Here is a 23585-nt window from a genome sequence, read left to right on the forward strand (position 1 = left end):
TCCAAAAAATGCCACACTCGATTGTAATAAATTGAGTACGAATGCGGTAATTATGTATTAGACTCCTGAAAATCTTTCTCGAATATGGGGCATATCCCGATTTAAAGCCTTTGATTCTTGAAAGGCTCATTTCTTAGTCAGTTTCGCTGAAATCGAGTATAGTGAGTTGTGCCAGGCCCATCGTAATCCATTCCGTGTTTCATCCAGAACCGTGAGCTGTTTAGACTCCTACACATCCTTCCCGAATATGTTTCCGATCTCCCGATTTAATGTCTATAAAAGGCGTAATTATTATTCCATATAAACGAAATTTACTGTTATCCAAACAAACGACTGGCTTTATGTGCATTTTACATCGAAATAAACAAAATATACTCTGCATCGTAAAATGAGAGTCTAACCATGACATAATTACCAGGTAGTGTACCGTAAACAGCTGAGTACAATTTTTTCTCGCGAAGTCCACCATCTGTCAACAAATTTTGGTTGTGTGTGTGCCTAAAATGGCGCGAACTAGTAACTTACACTGATTTTGACAGATAGTGTACTCAATATTTTGTTGTTGGGCAACTGCCACTACCTGTAAATGAATATATCTTGGGGCTAACCAACTTTGGCTGGAATTTTGCAAGTGATTTTGCATTAAAACTTTCAACATTCATACAAAATATGTCCCGAATCGGCCCATAAACTGATGTAGCTTATACAACAACCAATTTTTTTAATTTAAAGTCACAAGCATCAGATGGACACAATTCCTGTCAGATGTGAGTGACATTACATTATGAGGTCTATTATGCCTTGACCTTTCTTTTTCGATGTGTCTGCAACTTTCATGCACACATGCACACCGGAAGTTCAATATTTTTTGTGTTTAAACACAACCACATTATAACATTTTGGGTACTTCGACCCGCCCTAAGACATTACATTTACCAAACAAAATTGCGCTGCTCTTCCTTTGAATGGCTACACGCTAACATGCTGCACACATAGGTTGGTGTGAATTTGCATTTACATACGGCCAGGCATATGTTGTGTACAAATCATATGTGTCGCAGCACAACATACTGACATAGTCGTGACATCGTGTCGTAGTGTGAGTGTACATGGGTTAATATCATCATGAGAATCTTGCGTCATCTACAATCATTGCGAAAATTGCTTTCTCCTCTCAAGGGTTGCCATGGCTACGTTCTAGAATAGTTCGCATTCAATATCATAGCTGATCTTTTTGATGATATAAACTGAACAATGTATCAGATATTCCGCTTGACATTAAAACCTCACGTAGTATTATTAATTTTATTTATAGTCACCATATTCAGAGTGATTTAGTCATGTTTGTACGTCTTCCCTACTGTCCACCTGCCTGTCCATCTGTCAAAAACACGCTAACTAGTGAGGATAGGTGATCCAAACTAGCAAGACTAGATGCTCCTAATTTTGCACAAATCTATCTTATTTAGGCAATTGTTGGTATTGTAAATTGGTCAAATTCCTAGTTGTTTTGATAAAGCTGCAGATCTTTAAACTAAACTTATTTAGCGCCAGTTTGGACGCCATTCGCATCCAATATTCATACCGCATAGCAAGTAAACCCAAAAACTTATCATCCGCTATCCCTGATGGAGGGCTTATATGATTTGGCACTGCCGGACTTTACTTGTTGGCTTATCAAATTGCATGAAATGAATTCATTCATTATGCATTAGAATTTCGGCATTTTCATAGAAGCTCTCAAACCAAGGCCAAGGGCGCCCTGCGAACAAAGTTTATGGAAGACGGAGATTTGTCACGCAATAAAATGTGTGGGGGGATTATTTAAATTAAAAAGAAAACAAAGGGCGTGCCTACTTATGTGTGCTAAAGCGATTTGGGTTTGTTTTTTTTCTTTTGGTATAAATAAAAGTTGATAAACAACCTTAATTGACATCATGAATGTGGTTAGCGGTTAAATTCGGAGAATCGAAGTAAAGTCTCAAAAACAACTTTCGAGAGCGTAATTGAAATTGAATCGAGCAGGTTGGACATTATCTTTATGATTTAAGTATCCCAATGCCAACGTTTTATTGGCAGAAACAAGAATTTCAATAAAGACTCTGTACAATGCCCAAATATTTGCTTCGCCAAATGCGTAAGACAGATAGACTAGATTTGTTCGATAAATCGATCATCATCAAATTAATACTTTTAGCAAAATAATACTTTTTCAAAAGCATATTATGGTAGACCAAAATGGTTTTCCATATAAAATTTAACTTTAATCGCATGAACCTTAACTCTTTAAAGCTGCCATCACACTAAATGTTCTTGTCTTATGACATGTCATATTTTGCTATTGTTTAAGTTGCACACATAGTGTTTTATTCCTTCTGACAAAAACATGAAGAAAGCTGCTGTTTTTGTTGTAAGTTGAATGAAATAATAGTGTGATGAATATCACTAGTGTGATGAATATTATGTAAATTGGCAATTTTGACACACATAATGAAATACCAATGATACATAAAAGATACCAAAAAATTCCTAAAATAGAAATAATACAAATTTAAAATAGTTCAGAAAAAATATTGACTGTCAATGGGGGAAGAGAGTCGAGCTTATGTGACGTGAACATGGACGGACAGGCAGACAGACACACGGACATCCTTTGATCGTCTTAGAATTCAAGAATTTTTTTGGGATCAGGATTAGATATTTCGAGGAATTGCAAGGTGGTGGGTATACAAATTGATTCATTCGATACATTTTTGTGCAGCATCAGAGATGGCCTGTCAGAAACAGTGACGTATATGACATACATTTCCGACGTATATTACATACGTAGAAAACGTCGTAAACCTAGCCAAAAAACTAGGTTTCTGACAGAAAAAAAAATTCGAACGAAAATATGTCGAATTTTTGATCTGATTAACTAAAAATTTTGGCATAAGTAATTTTTTCCTCCTGGAGACGAACAATATTGAAATTGGAAAAAATCGGTTCAGAATTAGAAAAAGCTACCGTAGGTTTACACGATTTTTACCAATATTGTTATAAAATGAATGACATCTGAGGTAGTGTCAAGTGAAATGGTAGATGGCGTGTTAAGTATGCTAATGTGAGGTAATGTCAAGTGAAATGGAAGATGGCGTGTTAAGTATTTTATTGAATAAGTAATGTTATTTTTAAGTATTGTTATTTTTAAGTATTGTTATTGAATAACATAATTAACACTCCATGTACCATTTCACTTGACACTTCCTCAGATGTCATGCATTTTTAACATATGTCGTTTACAACAGCTTTCAAAAAGCAAATTAAAACGGGAGAAGCAAATAATTTTGCAAAAGGATACAAAATAATTGCAATTTCTAAATATAATTGACGAAAACTAATAATTTATTGATTTTTTGCTTCACAAAAAAAATCCTTAAACGTTACTTTATAAATTGACTTGAAATTTGCGTATATTTCCAATTTATTGTGTGAAAAACGTAAATGCAAAAAATAAAAAAAACATAATATTTCCTTTATTGCGAAATTTTTTTACATATATACTCTTCTATATACAACAAATAAGTGACAATAATATTTGTTAAAAATCAAACTTTTACACTGAGTTATTAAGGTTTATGACGTTTGCGACTTTTTCTACGTTTTATACAAGTATACGACGTTTTCGACTTTTACAACTTTTTGACAGTCGGAAACCTAAAAAATCGTCTTACGGACCATCTCTGTGCAGCATACACTCCTGGTCCATTGGTGCGTATGAGTTACATTACCCTTTTAATTACAGTATAACGTATACGCCACATTTCAAAGGATATCAAGTGATTTGAATTGCTCTTCATTACATGCAATAAATTGAATACTAAATCAGTTATCTAGCTAGGACTTTCATTTCATTTTGGAACGCGTACATGGTTCTCTTGTTGCAAAACACAAATGTGTAGTTTAATAGCAAATAAAAGATTTAAAATGGGTTTATAATCACAAATTTCATGTTGCTTAACACATTAGAGGAGAGTCCACTGACTCTACAGGAGCGTGATAAGACCAATACTTATTTATGCCTCAGTAGTATGGTGCACTGCGATGGAGAAAAAGTGCAACGTTAGGATAAATCAACAGGTTGAGAGCACATGTTGTCTTGAAATAGGTGGAGCGATGAGGACCACGCCTAGTAGGGCACCGGGAAACTTTTCTTAATATCCGGCCCATAGACATACAGATTAAGTGTTAGGCAGCCATTGCGGCTATGAGACTTAAGGCGATGGAAGAAAGAATAGAGAATAGGAGCAGGTTATACCATCGCGGTATAATCCAACTGACGATAGGAAACCTGGAAGGAATGGAAGGGGTTTCCACTTGAGGTCGAGTGCGAGGAACTGCTGCCAGCAGCATACTCTCGGATTGACGAAACCCTAGCATTGCCATCTGGAAGATCATGTTACACGAATGGGTCAAAGCTAGAGAACCGAGTGGGGCTGGGGGTCTACATTGACCCCGGGACTTTGACCTGTTTTAGGCTGCCTGATCATAATACGATCCTGCAGACAGAGATCCGAGTGATCACGGAATGCGTGAGGTTGTGTGGTGCTAACGCGAAAATGTCGAGTGTGAACATCTTTAAGAACAGTAAACTAGAAATCAGGACAATAAAAACCAGGACGGTAAGGTCACGAACAGTCTTGCAGTGTAAGAAGGAGATTAACGCCTCCTCTGAGGATGGCAAAATCCGCATCGTTTGGGTGCGGGGCCATAACGGAGTAAGAGGGAATGGAAGGGCAGATGATTTGGTTAACCCGAAGCCTTTCGGGTTGACGCAGTCCGAGTTAAGGGCGTGGGCGACGAATGCTCAGCCAAACGTTCGATAAGATGGCGGAAATCCCATGGGGACATCCAGATCGTGATAAGACGAGGCTATTACTGAAAGGAAGTAAGAAGAAGGCCAGTATAGCTTGTGGTGTCATAGTGGGACTCATAGGACTACGAGCTCACTTATGTAAAATCGGTGCGGCAAGTGCTAGCATGTGTAGGGCATGCGGGGAAGGTGATGAGGCTTTGGAGCATTTCCTTTGTCATTTCCCGTCTTTCGCGTCTAACAGATACCGGTACCTAGGTGGGGACGCAATACCAGACATGAATCAACTTAGGGTCGTGATATGGAAAACAATTAAATTTTAAGTTTTATTTGCATTTTGAAACATATTGACCCTAACAACCCGCAAAAATTACGTAAGAAATTAAGAATTTTGTAAGTAGCACACAACAAGCCGATTACAGGCTTAGGTGTATGTCCTATCTAACCTAACACATCTCAGGGGTAAATCTCTTTTTTAAAACACTCGATAAGGAAGTTAGAACAGCTAGAACATTAAAGAAGATTGAATTTTTACTAGAGTATTATTCAAGATCAAGATTCCAGCGGTTCACAATGACATATGTATTGTCCAACACCTTCCTTAGTGAATAAGGGCGTACAAATCTGTTTAGTATTATAAAATTTATGGCCTCAGAAAAAAGGTGTTAACTTCTAATGTTGCCTTACACATTTTGTAGTGCTATTTTCCCCTTGTTTTTAGGGATACAGAACACTGTGCTTATTACCTCAAGTTAGATTACCATGAAAGTATCTACGAATTAGTCCAACTACTTTTCGGTTTTGTTATATTGGCAACCCCTGCCCTCTGCCGGTGATGTTGTTAAACCAAGATCTATGCCATTAGTATGACCCCTGATCAATGTCCCCAAAAGAACACCGGAAGGATGGGAGGTTAACTATTGAAAAACGATAGGCTACAAGAAATGCAACTACGGTTGCAGAAACGAAGTAATGACGGAACACCATTTGCATCCTTTTAAATGATCATTCATTCAAAGAAGAAACACAGATGCGAGCAAGCAGCTAGTTTAACATTTTCCCAGAACATTTTTTCAATTGAAAGCAAAAAAAAAAAAGTTCTTAAAAGCCGCCAGCATATGATAGGAAACATTGTCCATCGCCATGTTGCATATGGTCGAGTAGTGGTGGCGTAGGCTGCAAGTTCGCCAGACAGCCAAACAATCAATGAGCCACACTGTTGGCGAGCCATATGTTTCCAATTCATACTTTGATCGAAAATGACTTATTAAGTTATGAAAATGGATGCCATAACAATGATGGTCTTTTATATTTCTGATGATTGAATTAAGATTGGCCCACAAAATGTGCTTTTACAGAGAGTCCAAATCATGCGCTATTTGGAAGATAAAAAGGCAATCAGGCGTATGCCGTAATGATGACGAACTGATGAAATAGTTCTCAAACGGTAGCAATTTTTAAAATGTCCAACTTGTACCTCATGCACAAATAATAAGGAACCGCTGGTTTGACAGTGAGTCTAACTTACATAGTACCATATACATTTTTTTGCCACAATAGCCGCTGGTAAATGGTCCAAACGTGTCACATAACATTTGGTGGTGAGGTATTCTCTAGTTTTTCTTTTGTTACTTTTATTGTTATAATTTATGAAATATATCACCACAACCATTGGATAGGCGATGTAGTCATTTAATCACTCCGTTGGCAACACATCCAAATATCAATTTCCGGCCCTACAAAATATATATATTTCGGATCGTCGTAAAATTCTAAGACGTTTTAAAAATGTCAGTGTGTCTGCAGACTTCGAAAATTGAAATATTGAGCTGAAATTTTGCTAGCCAAATTAAATCATATTTGGATAAAGCAGCCATATAGACCGATGTTTTCTGAATTAGGACCTTGAACTCATTAAAGGCGCGTTTATACAGTGAGTTGCGGTAGGACCTCCAATTTTTGAAAGGAGTATGGCCCAGATCGAAACATATTTGGATGCACATATATCTCTCCATTTCTCCAAAATTTGGAACAGTGAGTTGTACAAGGCCACTCGATATCCAAAATTGACCATATTTAGATATATCTTCCATAAAGACCGATATGTGGATTAAGGGACTTAAGCCCATAAAAGCCACATTTCTTACTCGATTTCCCTGAACTTTGCAACAGTGCGATGGACAAGGCCACTTGATATCCGCACTAATGGCGTGACTGAGTATGATTCACATCAGACCATTTTCGGATATAGCTGCCTTTTGTATCGGCCCGATGTGGCTGAAATTTGGTACAGTGAGTTGTGCTAGGCCAACACATTAGGCCAACAGTTAGTCCTTACATGGATGATCTGCCCTTTTAGGGTCTTACTCTCATAAAAGCCTCCTTTATTTACCTTTTGTTTGAAGTTTGAGTCTATAACTTGTGTAAGGCTTCTAGGTCCCTGAACCAAATATGTTCAGATCAGAAGTCGGTATTTGTTTAGTACTTCGGTGTTACTCACAAATGTCGGTGGCAGTAAGTAACGTCTCAAAACACAATGCGCTACAATGCAGACAAAATTCGAGTTTATTTATAGCAGTTTCGGCATTTTAGCTTCTTTACATCCATTTAAAATTTTATAGAAATGCTTAAAATGCGAATTTAGTTAAAGTACATTTTACTAGAACTTAAGACTTTTGTTCATAAGAGTATGTTACACAAACAATTACCCAATTTATTGACCATTAGTTCAAAAGTTATAACCCCTACAATGTTGGTTAGGTCAAAAGTGGCCAACTTTGTCTCACCCTGTATTAGATATAGGTCAATCTGGTTCAGTGATTCTGAAAGCCTATGTCCTCCTCTAATCATTTGAAAAGCCTCCGGCTTTTTTCCAGTTTGAAGCACTGTATGACGCCATTCTTAACTTCAATGCAAAAAACGCTGAAAATGAAAAACTACGAGCAGTATGCATCACCCTCGAAGACAAGAGAGTGTGCTCAATAACACTGGTGAAAACATTGGTAATTACCCAGCTAATAAAATTTTCCGATTTCAGTTCGACAATCGGATTAATCATCCGACATTGCATCCGAGGTCTTACCGACATCGCAATTAACAATGAGAGAAGTGGTTGTCGGAACGACACGGCTGAGAGAAATCTGACATATTTACCGCCATATCGTACCGATATCACACCGATGTCGAAGCAAAATTCCAGGGAAATTCGGATGGGAAATTTCACATCTTACCGAATTGGGACCGAATTTTTTTTAGTTTGTTACGTTTTAAGACATTCATCAATAAATCGGACCGATTCGTCGTCAAAATCGTCCCCATGTAAGACATTCATCAAGATAACGGACCGAAATCATCTACGAATTCGATCCCAATTCGGTAAAACGTCAAATTTCCCATCCGAATTATCCTTGGAATTTTACTCCGACATCGGTACAATTTCGCGATATATATATCAGATTTCTCTCAGCCGTGTCGTTAGCTGGGTGGGTACTTATAGTGGTTCTTTTACTCCGATGTTTTCGAAAAAGCAACACTTATACCTATTAACACCAGTAGCGAGTGGTTGCAGTTACCCAACAAACAACATTTTCCGATTTCGGTCCGACATCGGTCCGACAATCAAATGAATCATCCGATATCGGATCCGATGTCTTACCAACATTGTAACTAAAAATGAAAGGAATGGTTGTCAAGTTGTCGGAACGACACAGCTGAGGAAAATCTGATGTATTTACCACCATATCGTACCGATGTCGGAGCAAAATGTCGGTGGTTGAAATTCTTTTTGCCATTTGGTATATTCTCACCGCAAGTATTGGCTATAGTAGAGTTGTAATAAAATAGGATAATAAATAAATCCATGATGGTAGGTACCCAAAGTTCGGCATGGCCAAACTAAATGAGTTTTTACTTGTTTTTTATAAGTTTTCCTAAAAAAACTAAACGAAAAAAAACGTCGAAATTTAATATCACAAACGCAAAATTCTGCATTAATTAGATTTTGAATTAATTAAGTCTAAATTTACGTTAAAAAGAGAAATTGATCAAAATTTTGTTTTTATTGGAAATTTCAAATCAAACTTTTAAAGGAACTTTGTCGACATTTTTATTTTATAATACCTGTAGATTTCTTACAATGAGACCTTTATTGAAACAAGTTCTTTATCGAAATTTCATTTTGATAGAAAAATACAGAAAAGTTTGACGAAATTTTGGGTTTTATAAAAAAAAATTCGTCGAAACTGATTTTCGTGGACAAATTCCACAATGTTTGTGTTTACCCAAGAAATTCATATATATTTGAAAATCATAAAATTTTTCGCTTATATTTGAATGTTTAAGAAAATATCATCGACACTAGATTTCCACAAATTTTATTAATTTATTAATTTTGGTTAATTTTCCTTTCGTTTAGTTTTTAGCTCAACTTATTTTCTTCTTATTTAGTTGTAATGTTATGTTAGTTGCAAATTCTGATTCTTGTTTTTATACACTCCACCATAGGATGAGGGCATACCAACTTTGTCAGTCCCTTTGTAACAACTCTTGATCTGCTAACCTATAAAGTATATATCTTTATTCTTGGTTGTCTTTACATTCTAGCCATGTCCGTCCGTCCGTGCCTCCGTCGGGCGAAGCTAGCTACTTGCAAATTTTCACACATACTTCTCATTTTGGTTCAGATTTGCGTATCGAAATTACTTATTTAGCCCCTAGAGGGCACCATTCTTATCTGAAATGCAGATTTCATTCTTGGCTGAAATTATGCACAATGACTATGACCACCAACAATCCAAGTATGGTCTGAATTGGTCTATAACCTGTTATTCTTACCCGGTTTGGCTGACATTTTGCGTACGTGCCAAGTATGGTCAGAAACGGTTCATAACCTGACATAGCTCCCATATAACCTACTTCTCGATTTGAATTCTTCAGCAACTATGGAAAGCGAAGAATATTCGCACCCTCTTTACAACCTAACCTTAACTAACCTGTTGCCCAACTTTCTATTAAAAAACTGCAAAAGGCATGACTAATGCGATGCATGATGGAGGGAGGTGTAGCAAGAGTTCGGCCAAGCTGAACAGCTCTTTTTCTTGTTATTATAAGAATTTAATTTAGAATTTTTGAGATTTTAATTCAATTTTAACACAGGTATTAACAAAACTTAATGTAGATTTAAATGCGGTTTATTTGACAGATTTCGTTTATAGTACTACCAATTAAACCAATTTTTTTAAAGCTTTACTAGGTTTTGTGAATCTTTAATTTTTTGATTTCAAATACTATTCCTTCGATCGATCTACAATTTTTTATAGAAAAACAAATTCCCATGAAATCTTCTAATTTTTTTCTATAATCGAAATAAAAAGAACAAATATGTGTATGTGTTTTTTTTTGCTCATTTTTCCTTTCAAATTCAAAAGAAAAAGATCGGCGCAATTAGTACGCATCAGCTTGGGATATTTAGAAACAGCATCGCTGCTGGACAGAAAATGCGCAGTTGATGCTGCATGGGGTTTTAGACTTTGAAAATGTGTTTTGCCGCCGACCCGATATAAACAAGGACGACACGTCATCAGAGTTTCCCATGTTAGCTTTGGAAATCACAAATAATGATTTCCGTATACATCCCCATATCGCTATACGATTTAAGTTCTTAAATTACAAAAAAAAAAAACAAAAATCGAACCAACCAATCGATGAAATGGACTTAAGCGCTGTCAACTGAAGTGGTATTAAGTCAAAGACTTTTACGCCCAACTGTTTCCATTCAAATTGATTGCTTGGAATGAATTTTCGTTGTCATTGTCGTCTACACCAAACGTATTGCGAGTTGGGTGAACTGCACTGCGCTAACCTTGGACTTGAGGATAGAGTTTGATAAGGAGTGTTTCTAGCCCCAAATAGATTAGGTAGTTTGTGGGCCGGGTATAGAGTAAGTGCAGCGATGCATTTGTAGATGATTGCTAGTTTTTTCCCCGCATGAGATATTCGGCGAGTGCTAATTTTGTCAGGTATGAGGTCATCTCGAGGCAACAAATTTTAGTTTGGGTGACATTTATGTTGATATTCCCCCCATGGGGATCTGAGCAAATGTTTGTCATTGAAAGTACATGGCCACAGTGGCTGGGATGGCGCTTTTTGCACTTGATTTTCTTTTTTCTATTCGTACCTATTTACCATTAACGAACAACTGCGCGACATTTAAATTTATTTGTGTCCGCTTTTCTTGTTTTTGTTTTTCTTAGAGTTTATGTATTTTGGGGATTTCGTTTTCGTTCTAATTCCGGCCCCGATATATATCATACACAAGATCACACACACGAACACACATACACATGTAGGCAATTAATTGGCTTGTTTGTTTGTTTGGCGGTTTGGCGCTTATGATGACACGTTGTTCACTTTGATTTAATTGTTCTTTTGGACATTTATTAAATTCTATCGAATTGTAGCGCAACAATGAGTGAGGGCCGACAGCGACACGCGTATTATTCATTCATCGATCGGAACAGAACAGAACAGTACTCTCCGCAAGTGGTGCACCCATTGTGGTGGAGAACACTCATGGCCGCGGTGGTGGTATCTCACCGTTCTGCTGGCGGCAGTAGCGGTGGTGGTGGTGGTGGTGGTTGTACAACATGGATGATAACGATATCGCTGCGAAACAGAACGCACTTTTCATAAATCACTTGCGCACTCTCAGGCACTCGGGACTCAATAGCACTTGTTCCCTTAGTTTTGTTCTAGGTGGCCCGGCGGCTTCTCGACCAAACAAAGAAGCGACCGACCGACAAACCAGCCGATGGTCCGCACCCGTTAACATGCGCGCTCTCTCTCTCTCTCTCTCTTTCTCTCTCTCTTTTGGGAGGGCAAAGTGAGTTCTTGTCTGCACGCACCTCAAACCCCTTCCAGTGGGCAATGAGGCTGTCCACAAAGCAATAACTCACGACGCCAAATCTCAACCGCAACTTCTCCTTTGAACGAATTTACAGGTGGCAAATTGGAATAGAAAACCGAATACAGACCAACCTGTCGGCAGACAAACCGACAGACCAACAAACAATCACTCACACCACCACTACCAGCAACAAGGCTTGTTCGGCTGGCTTTTGCGATCGATCGCAGCACAATTCAAAGATTGTTTATGTGCAAGTAGAGAGGGCACAAACAATTGCCATTACTTCCTGCTCCTCCTTCTCGTTTGGCACAGTTACGAACCAAATGGAGAGTACGCGGTGAGTTGACGACTCTGGTGAGTTTTGTGGAAAAGGGGTGGCAGCGGCGATTGGGCAGGGTATTGTAAAACCATCGCGAGCTTCGCACAGACACGTTAATTATATTTAGAAACACTTCACAACATTTTCAAACACTGCCAAATGACTCGGTCTAACAATTGCCCGAAATTTTAAATTGTGTTGTGTTGTGTTTTTTGCGTTTTTTGTTTCCTTTCTGTTTTGGATATCATTTGGTTTGGTTTATTTTTCGCTATTGTTGTTTAACACCGTCGGCATTCGGACAAGCAAAGACTCATTCGCGCCCATTGCTTAACCCTTAACAACAATATTGAATGCGTCAGAGAAGGCCGTCAATATATTAATGGCCTTATTTCGGAACATTTGAAATTGTTAGTAATGGAATATTTTGAAATATTTCTGCTCTCAAATGGAGGCAAACTTTTGGAAGAAGTTTTAGTAGTGTAGAAATAAATTTTACGTGAGATGTTTAATTAGGTAGCCCACAATATTTGCAAAATTTTATTAAAATGATGTAGGGTGTTCTATCGATGGCACCGCCAGAATTTTGCCGTTTCGGTTTTTAATGAAAATCTTTTCTAGTTTTGCACAATGTGGGTTTTTTAATAACTTTAACATGAAATAAGACATTAATTCAATTTTCTTATTTAGCGAAAAATTTTACTTTCACCAAGGAAAATTTAGTTGAACTTTTTTTACCCTCAACTACAGTGTTCGCCAGAGAAACTTACTTATTTGAAAAACCTCCCGAGCAGTGAGTTGGGCGGGGAGGTGTCGAGAGGGGGCGCATCTGGAGATGGAAGTCCCCAAGTTTGTTTCCCTCTCCAGTCAGTAGGCATCGTTCTCTAGTCTAGGAAGCAGTGGGCCTTCGCCGTCGAGATTGACCGAGGAATTTTTTCTTCCAAGCTTTGAAGAAATTAACGTTAGAAACGTATGGTTTCAGCAAAATGGAGCCACATCAACAACATTTCCCCAACCGTTCTCTTTCGGAGCCGATCGCCAATGGCACGTTTTCCAGCTTTGAGTATGTGAGATTTCTTTTTATGGGGTTATTTGAAATCCCTGGTTTATGTCGATCGGCCACGGACCATAGCTCACCTCAAGAGACACATTTGCAACGCAATTGGCAACATACCAAATGATATGCTGCAAAGAGTGGACACGTATTTCAAAAATCGACAAAATCAATATATGCGCATTTACCCGATGTCATTTTCAAGACTGCATGAAAAACCTTGTGATATTGTATGCTCAAATCAAAAAGAGTTAAAACAATACCTAAAGAACTTTTGTTTTTACTTTACTTTCAAAAAGTAAGTTTCTCTGGCTCACCCTGAAGTTATTGTTTTTGTTATATTCGAATCGACAAAACTGGTCAACAAAATGGAAAAAGTTGACTGTTTCCTCTAAGTTTGTCAGTGTGACGTTTTATTTCCATATTAAGAAACAGTTTCTCTCCGTTAGCTCTTGTTTTGTGAAATATTATTTATGGTCGTAATATACGACTAAGATTTTCGTTTTTTCTTTTGGACACTAAAAAAAATATCTTATAGCTGAATTTACACAGAATATATTGGGTTGCCCAAAAAGTAATTGCGGATTTTTTAAAAGAAAGTAAATGCATTTTTAATAAAACTTAGAATGAACTTTAATCAAATATACTTTTTTTTACACTTTTTTCCAAAGCAAGCTAAAAGTAACAGCTGATAACTGACAGAAGAAAGAATGCAATTACAGAGTCACAAGCTGTGAAAAAATTTGTCAACGCCGACTATATGAAAAATCCGCAATTACTTTTTGGGCTACCCAATAGTTTGTGCTTGGTAGTTTTTGCTATATATGTATGTGTGGTGAATATCTGAAACATTAAAAATAAAACTGTTTCGGACATACTATTTGCTGCGTACGATTGATTATGTCTCAGTGGAATGCCGTGGCATCCATGATTTGACTATTTGATTTGCATAAGTGCTCAAGGTGGCGTATGACATATGACGTATGAACGAATAATTATAATAAAGTAATCATACACACCGATGTCCAATAAATATTATAAATGCAATATGGACATAAAACAAAAGTATTGGAGAATATATCACGAATCTGATACTCAGTTCAGAAATACCCCCTTATAAGGATTCAAAGGAAAGTTATTCGTGAGTTTATTAAAGATATTTGAAAGAAGAGTACTGATATCACATTTAAATTTGAAAGCCAGTGAAGCCTTTACTTCAACATACCCCAAATAGTCAAATACACCTTCATAAAAATATGGAATTTAAATTAAAGTTATTTGGATACGAATCTGACAAACAAATCGAATTTTGTGTCTGACCAGTTCCTCTACCACCCAAAACTCTTCCAATGGTATATTGAGCGACTTATTTAAGGTTTTTAGGAATGGAGTACAAAATTGAATGGCTTCAACAAGCACGAAATCCCTAATACAGTATTGTAATGAAGGCTTTTGGAAGTAAAATACTTTTATTGAAGAGGCATATGGGCCATTTGTAAATTGGTAATTTACAGAAAAATCTTAAAATCGGGGAAAAAATATTCTAACTAGAATTTTGTTCCTCATATTAAAAAGAAGGGCCCGTTTGAGCTCGTCTTTTAATAGTTATTGTCTCCGATTTTGGCATTCGCTTCAGAGAAACCGTAATATAAGCCATTGGAAGCAATCAAAATAATCATAAGCCCCTTTCTCGACCCAACCTATTGTGCATAGAGAAAATTCAATTAACTCAACTCGTTGTCTATGCGTGCGTGTACTTCAAAGTTTATTACCTCGCCGTGGTTGCCGATGGCTCTGGCATGGTTTTGGTTCTGGTGTCTATGCTACTGATGGATGAATCACTTCATTTTGTGCGCTATGCGTTGTTTTAATTGTAATGTCTAAAGTAAAAACGCCATAAAAATAAAATTTAAAGTGTAAATCATGTGGCTACAGTTCGCACTCTTCAGGCCGGAGGTTAATTAATCCAAATAAACATTTTTTTCTATTGGAGATGGGGCAGCGCTCACCATACCCCACAAATACTTAGCAATTAATTGTTTTGTGCAAATAGTAATCCGAAAATAGTAAAGTGGAAAATGGGAAAATAATTAAATAGAAAGGCGATTACAATCGCTCTTCAACCTTGACTCACTTAACTGAATACTATCGGCATAAACACCTTAGGGTTAATTTCCGCTACTTCCGTAAGTCTCCAAGCGATGAAAATTCTCCATGTTCATCAACTTGCACACTTCATCATCACCATTTCCACTACGCAACTATGTAAACAAAGCATTTGATGGTGTTGCCCTCGTTGGTCAAACATAAATCACAGACAAAGTGTTCCCGCAAAGCACGCACTTTCGAGTACTTTGCAGTCGGTAAACAAACGTAAATATTTATTTACACAACGCAAAAGCATTTACATACATTTGCGTACATTTACATACATTTGCGCATTTACATACAAAAATAGAAAATTTTTTCATTCTCATTTGGTAAGAACTTCGAGAGTCAGCAGTTAAATTTGTTTTGGCGTTAGCAGTTATCGCCGTCGAAAAGACCGATCTCAATTTCAAAAAATATTTCTATAAAATTCAAGTTTTTACGAAGTTACTTTTAAAGTCGACAAGATTTTGTATAAAAAAACTAAATACCTATATCATTTTTAAAAAAGCAAATGAAAGTAAAATAAAATTTTTAAGGAGCCTTGCTTTCTTGAAAAATTTAAACATCTGCGAACAACGGCTGTGGTGGGTTCGGATTTGTAGGACTTCCGTTAACTTTCCTCGGACAGCGTTTAATAAGAGTAAAACAAATTTATTTTTATTTTAAATATTAAATCCCAATGTGGGTAACATGTTCATAAGTATAAAATAACTCTGGATACGAATTGGTATCGATTTTCTTCTGTGTTGGAAGCGTCTGCGATTGAATTTTTATTAGCGCATTCGTTTTTGCTAATTGTTGTAGAAATGAAAGCCAAAAACAACAAACAACGAAAACATGCCATTTTCATCAGATATATTAGCACCGTAAATGTTTATTTATTTTTGCACTGTGGACCTGTATGCGGGCATTTATTTAGCATTCTGCTTAATTAATACTTCTTGACGTAATTCGTTAGGTACTGCCAGAGAATTGTATATATGAGCAAATCCACGGAAACTGGCACATATGAACTAAATGGCATTCTTAGTGGAACTCTCAATGTTGTTGGGGGTGGTAATTGAGGAATATTGATGACAGTTGATATGGAAATATTGGGTTGCCCAAAAAGTAATTGCGCATTTTTCATATAGTCGGTGTTGACAAATTTTTTCACAGCTTGTGACTCTGTAATTGCATTCTTTCTTCTGTCAGTTATCAGCTGTTACTTTTAGCTTGCTTTAGAAAAAAAGTGTAAAAAAGTATATTTGATTAAAGTTCATTCTAAGCTTTATTAAAAATGCATTTACTTTCTTTTAAAAAATCCGCAATTACTTTTTGGGCAACCCAATATTTCGTCACATTATAGCCCTTTTTGAATATGCAAATAGCCCGTAGAAGAAGCAGCACCAGTGGTATAGCACGTTCAAGTTCTCGCAAATTTACATTCATTGGCAAATATCTACTGCAAAACAGTAGGCAAACAGAAGACCTTCTATGGTGGTATATTCTAAATTCCCCTCGCACCACTAAAGGTAACCCTAACGACACAATAACAAACCTCGTTGTTGTTTGTCTCTGTTTTATTCAATTACGCTTTGGCTACTAGGCCAATTACCAAGGGCATTAGACCAACTAGATGCGGCATGCTCTTGGCCGCTTAGAGGACAAAAAAAACACTGAATCGAACTTTGAAAGATAACTTCACTTCAACTCTTATTCACCAAACTCACAATCAAAAGGTAATCGTCTGCTGCCAGAATTCCGCAACTTCTCTAAATGAAATTTGTTAGGAGACGACGACTTCGCCGGCGGCGTCGAAAATAGAAAACCAATCAAACAAAACACACAATAACAACAGATACAAATAAACTTTTCTGCGTTTACCGTTATCAACACAAGAGTGTTTCTTTCAGTTCTAAATGTTCTTCGTTCGCTTATAACTAAACTCGGGCATATTATTTTGCCGTTGTTGTAGTCCAACGAGCGAGCGCATCGTTAACGAAAATATTGTGAATACTTTTATTCATACATACGAATATGCATAAGAACATCCATAGATAGATAGAAGATGTCATCGGTATGGGTAGGTAGGTATTGTAGGTAGGTATGTAAGTTACATTCAAATGAAAACAAAAACAAACTCACGTCACGTTTTTCGCTAATGCTTGATGGTGTTGTATATGTTGGATGTAGTACCTCGTACGTTGCTCATACTGCGGGTTATCTGCCACACTCACACACACACTAAATTCATATTCGCTGTAGCGCGCGAAAGTTGTTGTAAATTGCTAGTCTATTAATTTAATCTTTGAACTTAACTGCTAAATTCAATGCAACAACTTGACTTATCGAAATTCGTAAACTAACTGAATTATTGGCGGTGGTAATAGACGGACGAGTGGCAGAATACTTCTAGAGCCATACTCAAAAAGATCAACAACAACAATGGCAAAGGAAAGAGAGAGTGAATAGGGAGCTGCCAACAAGCAAGCAAACAAAAAGCAACACAAACAGAAAGCGCCGCAACGCAAAGCACCGCACGACAGTGTCGTCAACTTGTACATATGTGTCGAGACACACTGATTAGACTTCGTATTTTTCGAGAATTGAATAGTTAAGAGATAATGGATGTTTCACCGCTTGTAGAAGTTTATCGGGTAATTATTTTGTACACTAGGCGACAAAAATATGTGCACTTTTCCAATAATTAAACTTGACCTAACACAAAAATCTTTTCTATTACAAAAACAAGTAAGAGAGGGCTAAAGACGGACATAGCCAACCTCTTAATACCCTTTGGAATTTAGACTAAAATCCGTATATGATGTTAGAGTCGCTGTGTAAAATTGCAAAAAGATAAATAGAAAATAGGATGCGTTTGCAAAGGACTTCAACGTAGAAACCAGGCGATACATGTATAGCTATCATATACATATATGTAAATCTGAACCGATTTTTAAGAAATTCACCACTGATCAGCAAAGTCATAAGAGTAAACATCGTGCCGAATTTCATGAGGATCGGTTAACAAATCACTTAATTAATGCAGTACTAGTTCAAATCGGACGAGCATATAAATATTTTAGAGCTACATCTTAATCCGAACCGATTTCGTCGAAATTCTGTACATATTGTGGTAGTCGTAGAAGAAAACGTTGTGCAAAATTTTGAGAACAGTTGTCGATCATTGCACTTTCAAAGGCTCTACACCCATAGCACTTTGATAGTAAAATTGCAAATTTATCCAAAAACATTCCATTAAGGTAAAGAGACAAACTTCTCACATATCAATGAGTGCTTTCCGATTCAAACTTAAGCTCAAAGACAAGGTACCGAACGGCGTCCCACATTGCGAAATCTCTTTGGGGAGAAGTTTTTATTAGAAGGAGATAATGACCGCTGACAATTTTTTCTGATGTTCTCCCCAGAATTTGAACCAAGGCGTTCAGCTTCATAGGCGGACATGCTAACCTCTGCGCTATGGTAGCCTTTGATGGTAAAAACAACGAAAATGCTTGCTTTAACACCCGTTTTCAAATGGCCAGAAATGTCATACAAAAATTTTATATATCATTTTTAAATTTTACAAGCATATAATGTAAAATTTTCTCAAATTTTTTACAATTTGCTAATTTTTCAATGAATTTAAATACTCCTATAACTGCTACTCTTATATTTATAGAGCTGGCAAACTCTCGACATACGCATATTGCAGTTGGAAATCATGAGAGAAATCATAGTTCAAAATGTTTGCCCAACCGCATAAAAATTGCGCCCTCTATAGGCGCAATTTATCTTAAAGGATACATTCAGTGTCGGATCGCTTATTATTGTTCAATTTTGCAAGAAAAAAAATTTGCCGATAGTACCGATAGGAAACATACCAATCGATATTCAGACAAAAAATTAACTGCCAATAGTGCCATCGATATTTTGCCAGCTCTATATATTTATGCTTTTAAACAAAAAATCAGGGCCTAAAATTTGTAAATTTGTTTTATATATTTTATTGTATGGATTCATTTAAAATTTTTTATTTAATATCAGCAGACAGTTTTTGGTCATATCAGCAGGTTAACTACTCTGGGTGTAGAAGTTAAAATCGGGAGATGCATATATATTGGAGCTATATCTAAATATGTGCTGATTCCTATGAAAATCACTAGTGATCAGTAGAGTTATAAAAGAAACTTTCGTGCCAAATTTTGGGGAGATTGGTTGACAAATGAGCAGTGTTTGCATGGCAAGCGCTATATTCTGTTGCCATTTAAATTTAGTTAAAGTTATCATGTGTTCATTATGGAGTAGTTCTATATAATCTGTTCATTGTGTAGTTGTTTAATAGGCCTGGTTACTTTGTATTGCAGTATGAGTCAAAATCGAACGAAAGAACAGTTGAGCCCTACATATATCCAAATAGAAGAAGACATTGTTCAACATTTTGAAAAAGGTGATGCTAATTTCAATAGACTCTAGGTCAAAAATTTGCCTGTGCCAAATTGAAACATGGCTGGATGACAATTGCCACTAGACGCACAGACGCACATAGCTAAATCGAACCAGGAATTGATTCTTAGTTGATCCGTATACTTATCAATGGGGCTATCCCTAATCTTTCTGGGTGTTACAGACAAATGCACTAAGTTTTAAAACGTTATACCACAATAGCGGTGTAAGGTACAACAACGGATTTCATACTTTAAGCCAGCGTTTCCTTGAACATATTTCTTTTCCCCTTCAAATCCCAGTTTTTTGCCTTGACTACTATAAAAAATATGAAATCGTGATCATCACGGTTTGTTGTCGCATCTCAGTGATTTTTTTCATTATCATTAAATTTCACAATTTATTCTATTCCGTTGTCAGTTTAAAAAACCTAAGCATTTCTCCAGCTTTAAGAAAACAGCTATAAGTATTAATAAAACTACGCTGTTTCTCATATTATAGCGCTTCAATAGCCACACTGGTAGTGCAATTAGTCTCTTCAGTTGGGTCATTCGGAACGGCACGAACAGCAAATCCGATAGGTTTTATTGCTCGCTTCATTATCAATGATAAGTGCATGGTAGAGTAAAGATAGTAGTGCGAGAACATTATTACTACGGCAACAGTCCGACTGCTCTCGGCGCTCACTCGTCGTACATACATATTCACTCATTTAAATGCAAGAGTTCATTCTCATTCATTCATTCTCAAATCGATGGGTCGCAAACCCTGAGACCCGATGTGACGCTATTTGCCATATGTATTTACATGGCTGTGTGTTTGTGTGTATAAGAGCTGTTGAATATTTGGCCGCACAAAAACATTCCGATGCAGACTGTTTGACTGTTATTGTTTTGACAAATTGGGGTGGGTGTATTTAATATGGACACTGATCATATTGAAAATGGTATGTAAATTCTCTTTTAAAGCAAACGCTGGGGAAGGAATCCCCACAGAGGAAAAATTCAAACATATTTTTCATTTACAAAAAGAAAATTTTTTTATTAGAGATTTTAGTTGATATAGTAAAGCGTTTGGTTATACTGGAATCATGAATGGGTTAAATTTGAAATCAAGAATTTGCGTATAACGAATATATAAGCATAAACAAAGTCTTCTCTTAAAATAAAATTTAGGCGTGAAATAATTTACGTAAATTTTACGACAATCAAAGTTTGACATATTTTTCAGGTAGCATTTTGCATAAATACTCTTTCGTCCGTTTACCGAAAGCACGCCAACCTACAACTTATGACAGAATACTTCTTCTTGATTAGGATTGGTTGGGATTGCAGCGGCAATTTTTAGAAAAGGCTTTCATATAAACTGCTATTTAGGATTGACTTCTTGAACACCCGGAGGACTCATTTCTAATCGGACTTGGCTAGAAGTTAGCATGTCAAGTTCGGTTTCAGACTTCCAACATACTACATGTCGAGTGTGATATAAATCGGTTCACAACCAAACCGATATTCTAGTCTTGCTATCAACATCCATATCTAGTATAGTCTAAATGAATTCATATAGAAATAATAACGGCATAAACTTACCGAACACAATGATTGATAAAGACTAGACCGTCTCATCCTATAAGGAGATTTTTTTTCCAAATATAAAAATGCATACCATCCATTTTTATACCCGCCACCGTAGGATAGTGACTATATTAATTTAGTCATTCCGTTTGCAACACATCAAAATATCAATTTCCGACCCTACAAAGTATCCGTTTGTCTGTCCGTCTGTTGTAATCACTTTACAGCCTTCAAAAATTGAGATATTGATCTGAAATTTGGCACAGATGCGTATTTTGATGCACGCTGGTTAAGTTCTTGAACGGGCCAAATCGGACCACATTTGGATATAGCTGCTATATAGACCGTTCTGCCGATAAACGGTCTAAAGCCCATAAATGCTTTATTTTCTATCCGATTTCACTGAAATTTGAAACAGTGAGTAGTTTAAGGCTTCCCGACAACTGCCCAAATATCGTTCAGATCGGACTATATTTACATATAGCTGCCGATCGCCCGATAAAGGGTCTGAAGCCCATAAAAGCTTTATTTTTTAACCGATTTCGCTAAAAATTGAAACAGTGAGTTATTTTTGGCCTCCTGACACCCGACTTAAATATGGTTCAGATTGGACTCTATTTAGATATAGCTGCCATATAGACCGATCTGCCGATAGGGGGTCGGATTGGATATATCTGCCATAAAGACCAATATTTTGTTCTACATAATTGAATAGTGACATATATATTAGACCACTCAATGTCCGTGCAGAAATTGGGTGCTTAAGTTATCCAGTTTTCACCGGATTGTGACGAAATGGGGTTTACACCTAGGGTATGGTGGTGGGTACCCAATGAATGAATTACCAATGCGACCTATACCTTGATTACAAAACAAGGGTAGACAGACAGGCGCTCTCGCGGTCAGACGGACATGTCAGATCGAATTAGGAAGTAATTCTGAGTCAACCGGTACGCTATTAACTGCCAAAGTAGTGGTTCTAGGTCAAAACTTGTGTTTGCAAATGCAAATTTTGCCCATGAACATTCCACTAAGGAACAGGGGCAAACTTCTCACATATCAATGAGTGCAGTCCGATTCAATTTAAAGCTCAATGATAAGGGGCCTCCTTTTTATAGCCGAGATCGAACGGCATGGCGCAGTACGACACCTCTTTGGAGAGAAGTTTTACATTACATAGTACCTCACAAATGTTGCCAGCATTAGGAGGGGAAAACCACCGCTAAAAATTTTTCTTGTGGTCTCGCCAGAATTCGAACCCAGGCGTTCAGCGTCATAGGCGGACATGCTAACCTCTGCGCTACGGTGGCCTCATTGTGTTTAATTAACAATAAACCACAAATAAATCTTTACTTTGTGCTCAAATTAAATTCTAAGACGCAAAATCCTCTAATGGATCCCAAAAACTGCACTTTTTTCAATCTTGAACTCCGCGGAGCTCCGTGGCGTCAAGTCTTATTGTTAACCGATCGACATAATATTTTGCTTATTGGGATCAAAAGGAATAATGAAGGATATGCGTTAAAAAAAATACACTCTAAAGGAGGTATATCAACTTCTGCCCGGCTGAACTAAACTCATTATTTACTTGTCTTAACATGATTTAGCAAAAAAAAGTTAATGAGACAGAAATCTTCGAGCACTTTTTGCTGGAAAAGATGCTGGTGCTCGTGACAATTCAACAATAATTGTTTAATTTGTGTAGAAGATTTAAGAACTTGAGGTCCCCTTAAACCATGTGGAATATTGATTATGGGGTTAGTTCCCTTAATTATTGGCCAGCTGCCATGTTTGTTCCAATGAATGAAATAATTACGGATGAATGTTAGCATGCATCGGACTTCTAGTAGCGTAGCACTTTCACATACTCTTAACCAATGATTTGGTGGTGCAATTAATTGAGGTCCCCAACTTGTGCTACCTCGGGGAAACTCAAACTTGAATATCTACGATTTTGTGCATGGCCCACCTCACGTATGCATTACCACAGCACTGCCGAACACATGAATGCGCGTTTAGAGAGTTATGTTACATAAAACCCCCTATTGTCTGCTTGCAGTCCAAGTCCATACATATTGTACTCAAACTTACCTTTGTCATCGCCTGCTGATGTAGCGGGAAGTAGCTGCTTTTGTTCTTTGCAACAAGGAACATGGCTAAAAAGTTCAAAAAAAATTTCTACATTCAACCAGAGCTTGCTTTAATGTCAGCATCAAGTCCACAAATCACCTGCTTAGTGCCAAAATGATGGGCTTCCTTTGTTTGAGCAAATCCAGAACTTGACAGCTGGTGAGCGATGATCTTGG

General features: G+C 37.0%; 1 protein-coding gene across 8 annotated transcripts in view; it reads right to left on the minus strand.

The window, feature by feature from the left end:
- Positions 1-17644, minus strand: part of LOC106084566 (vinexin) — a 96882-nt gene extending 79238 nt beyond the window's left edge. For 2 of the 8 annotated variants that reach the window (XM_059368946.1, XM_013248342.2), the window contains exon 1: positions 17456-17642. In XM_059368946.1, the coding sequence (XP_059224929.1) occupies positions 17456-17471 (16 nt within the window). In that variant the 5' untranslated portion in view covers positions 17472-17642. Of the gene's footprint in view, positions 1-11027; positions 11634-16989; positions 17138-17404 lie in introns of those variants that run through there. The other 6 variants (XM_013248343.2, XM_013248348.2, XM_013248345.2 and 3 more) reach the window with 6 other exon arrangements.
- Between the last annotated feature and the right edge of the window lie 5941 nt (positions 17645-23585).

The sequence above is a fragment of the Stomoxys calcitrans genome, chromosome 5, assembly GCF_963082655.1.
Source record: "Stomoxys calcitrans chromosome 5, idStoCalc2.1, whole genome shotgun sequence".
NCBI classification, from domain to species: domain Eukaryota; kingdom Metazoa; phylum Arthropoda; class Insecta; order Diptera; family Muscidae; genus Stomoxys; species Stomoxys calcitrans.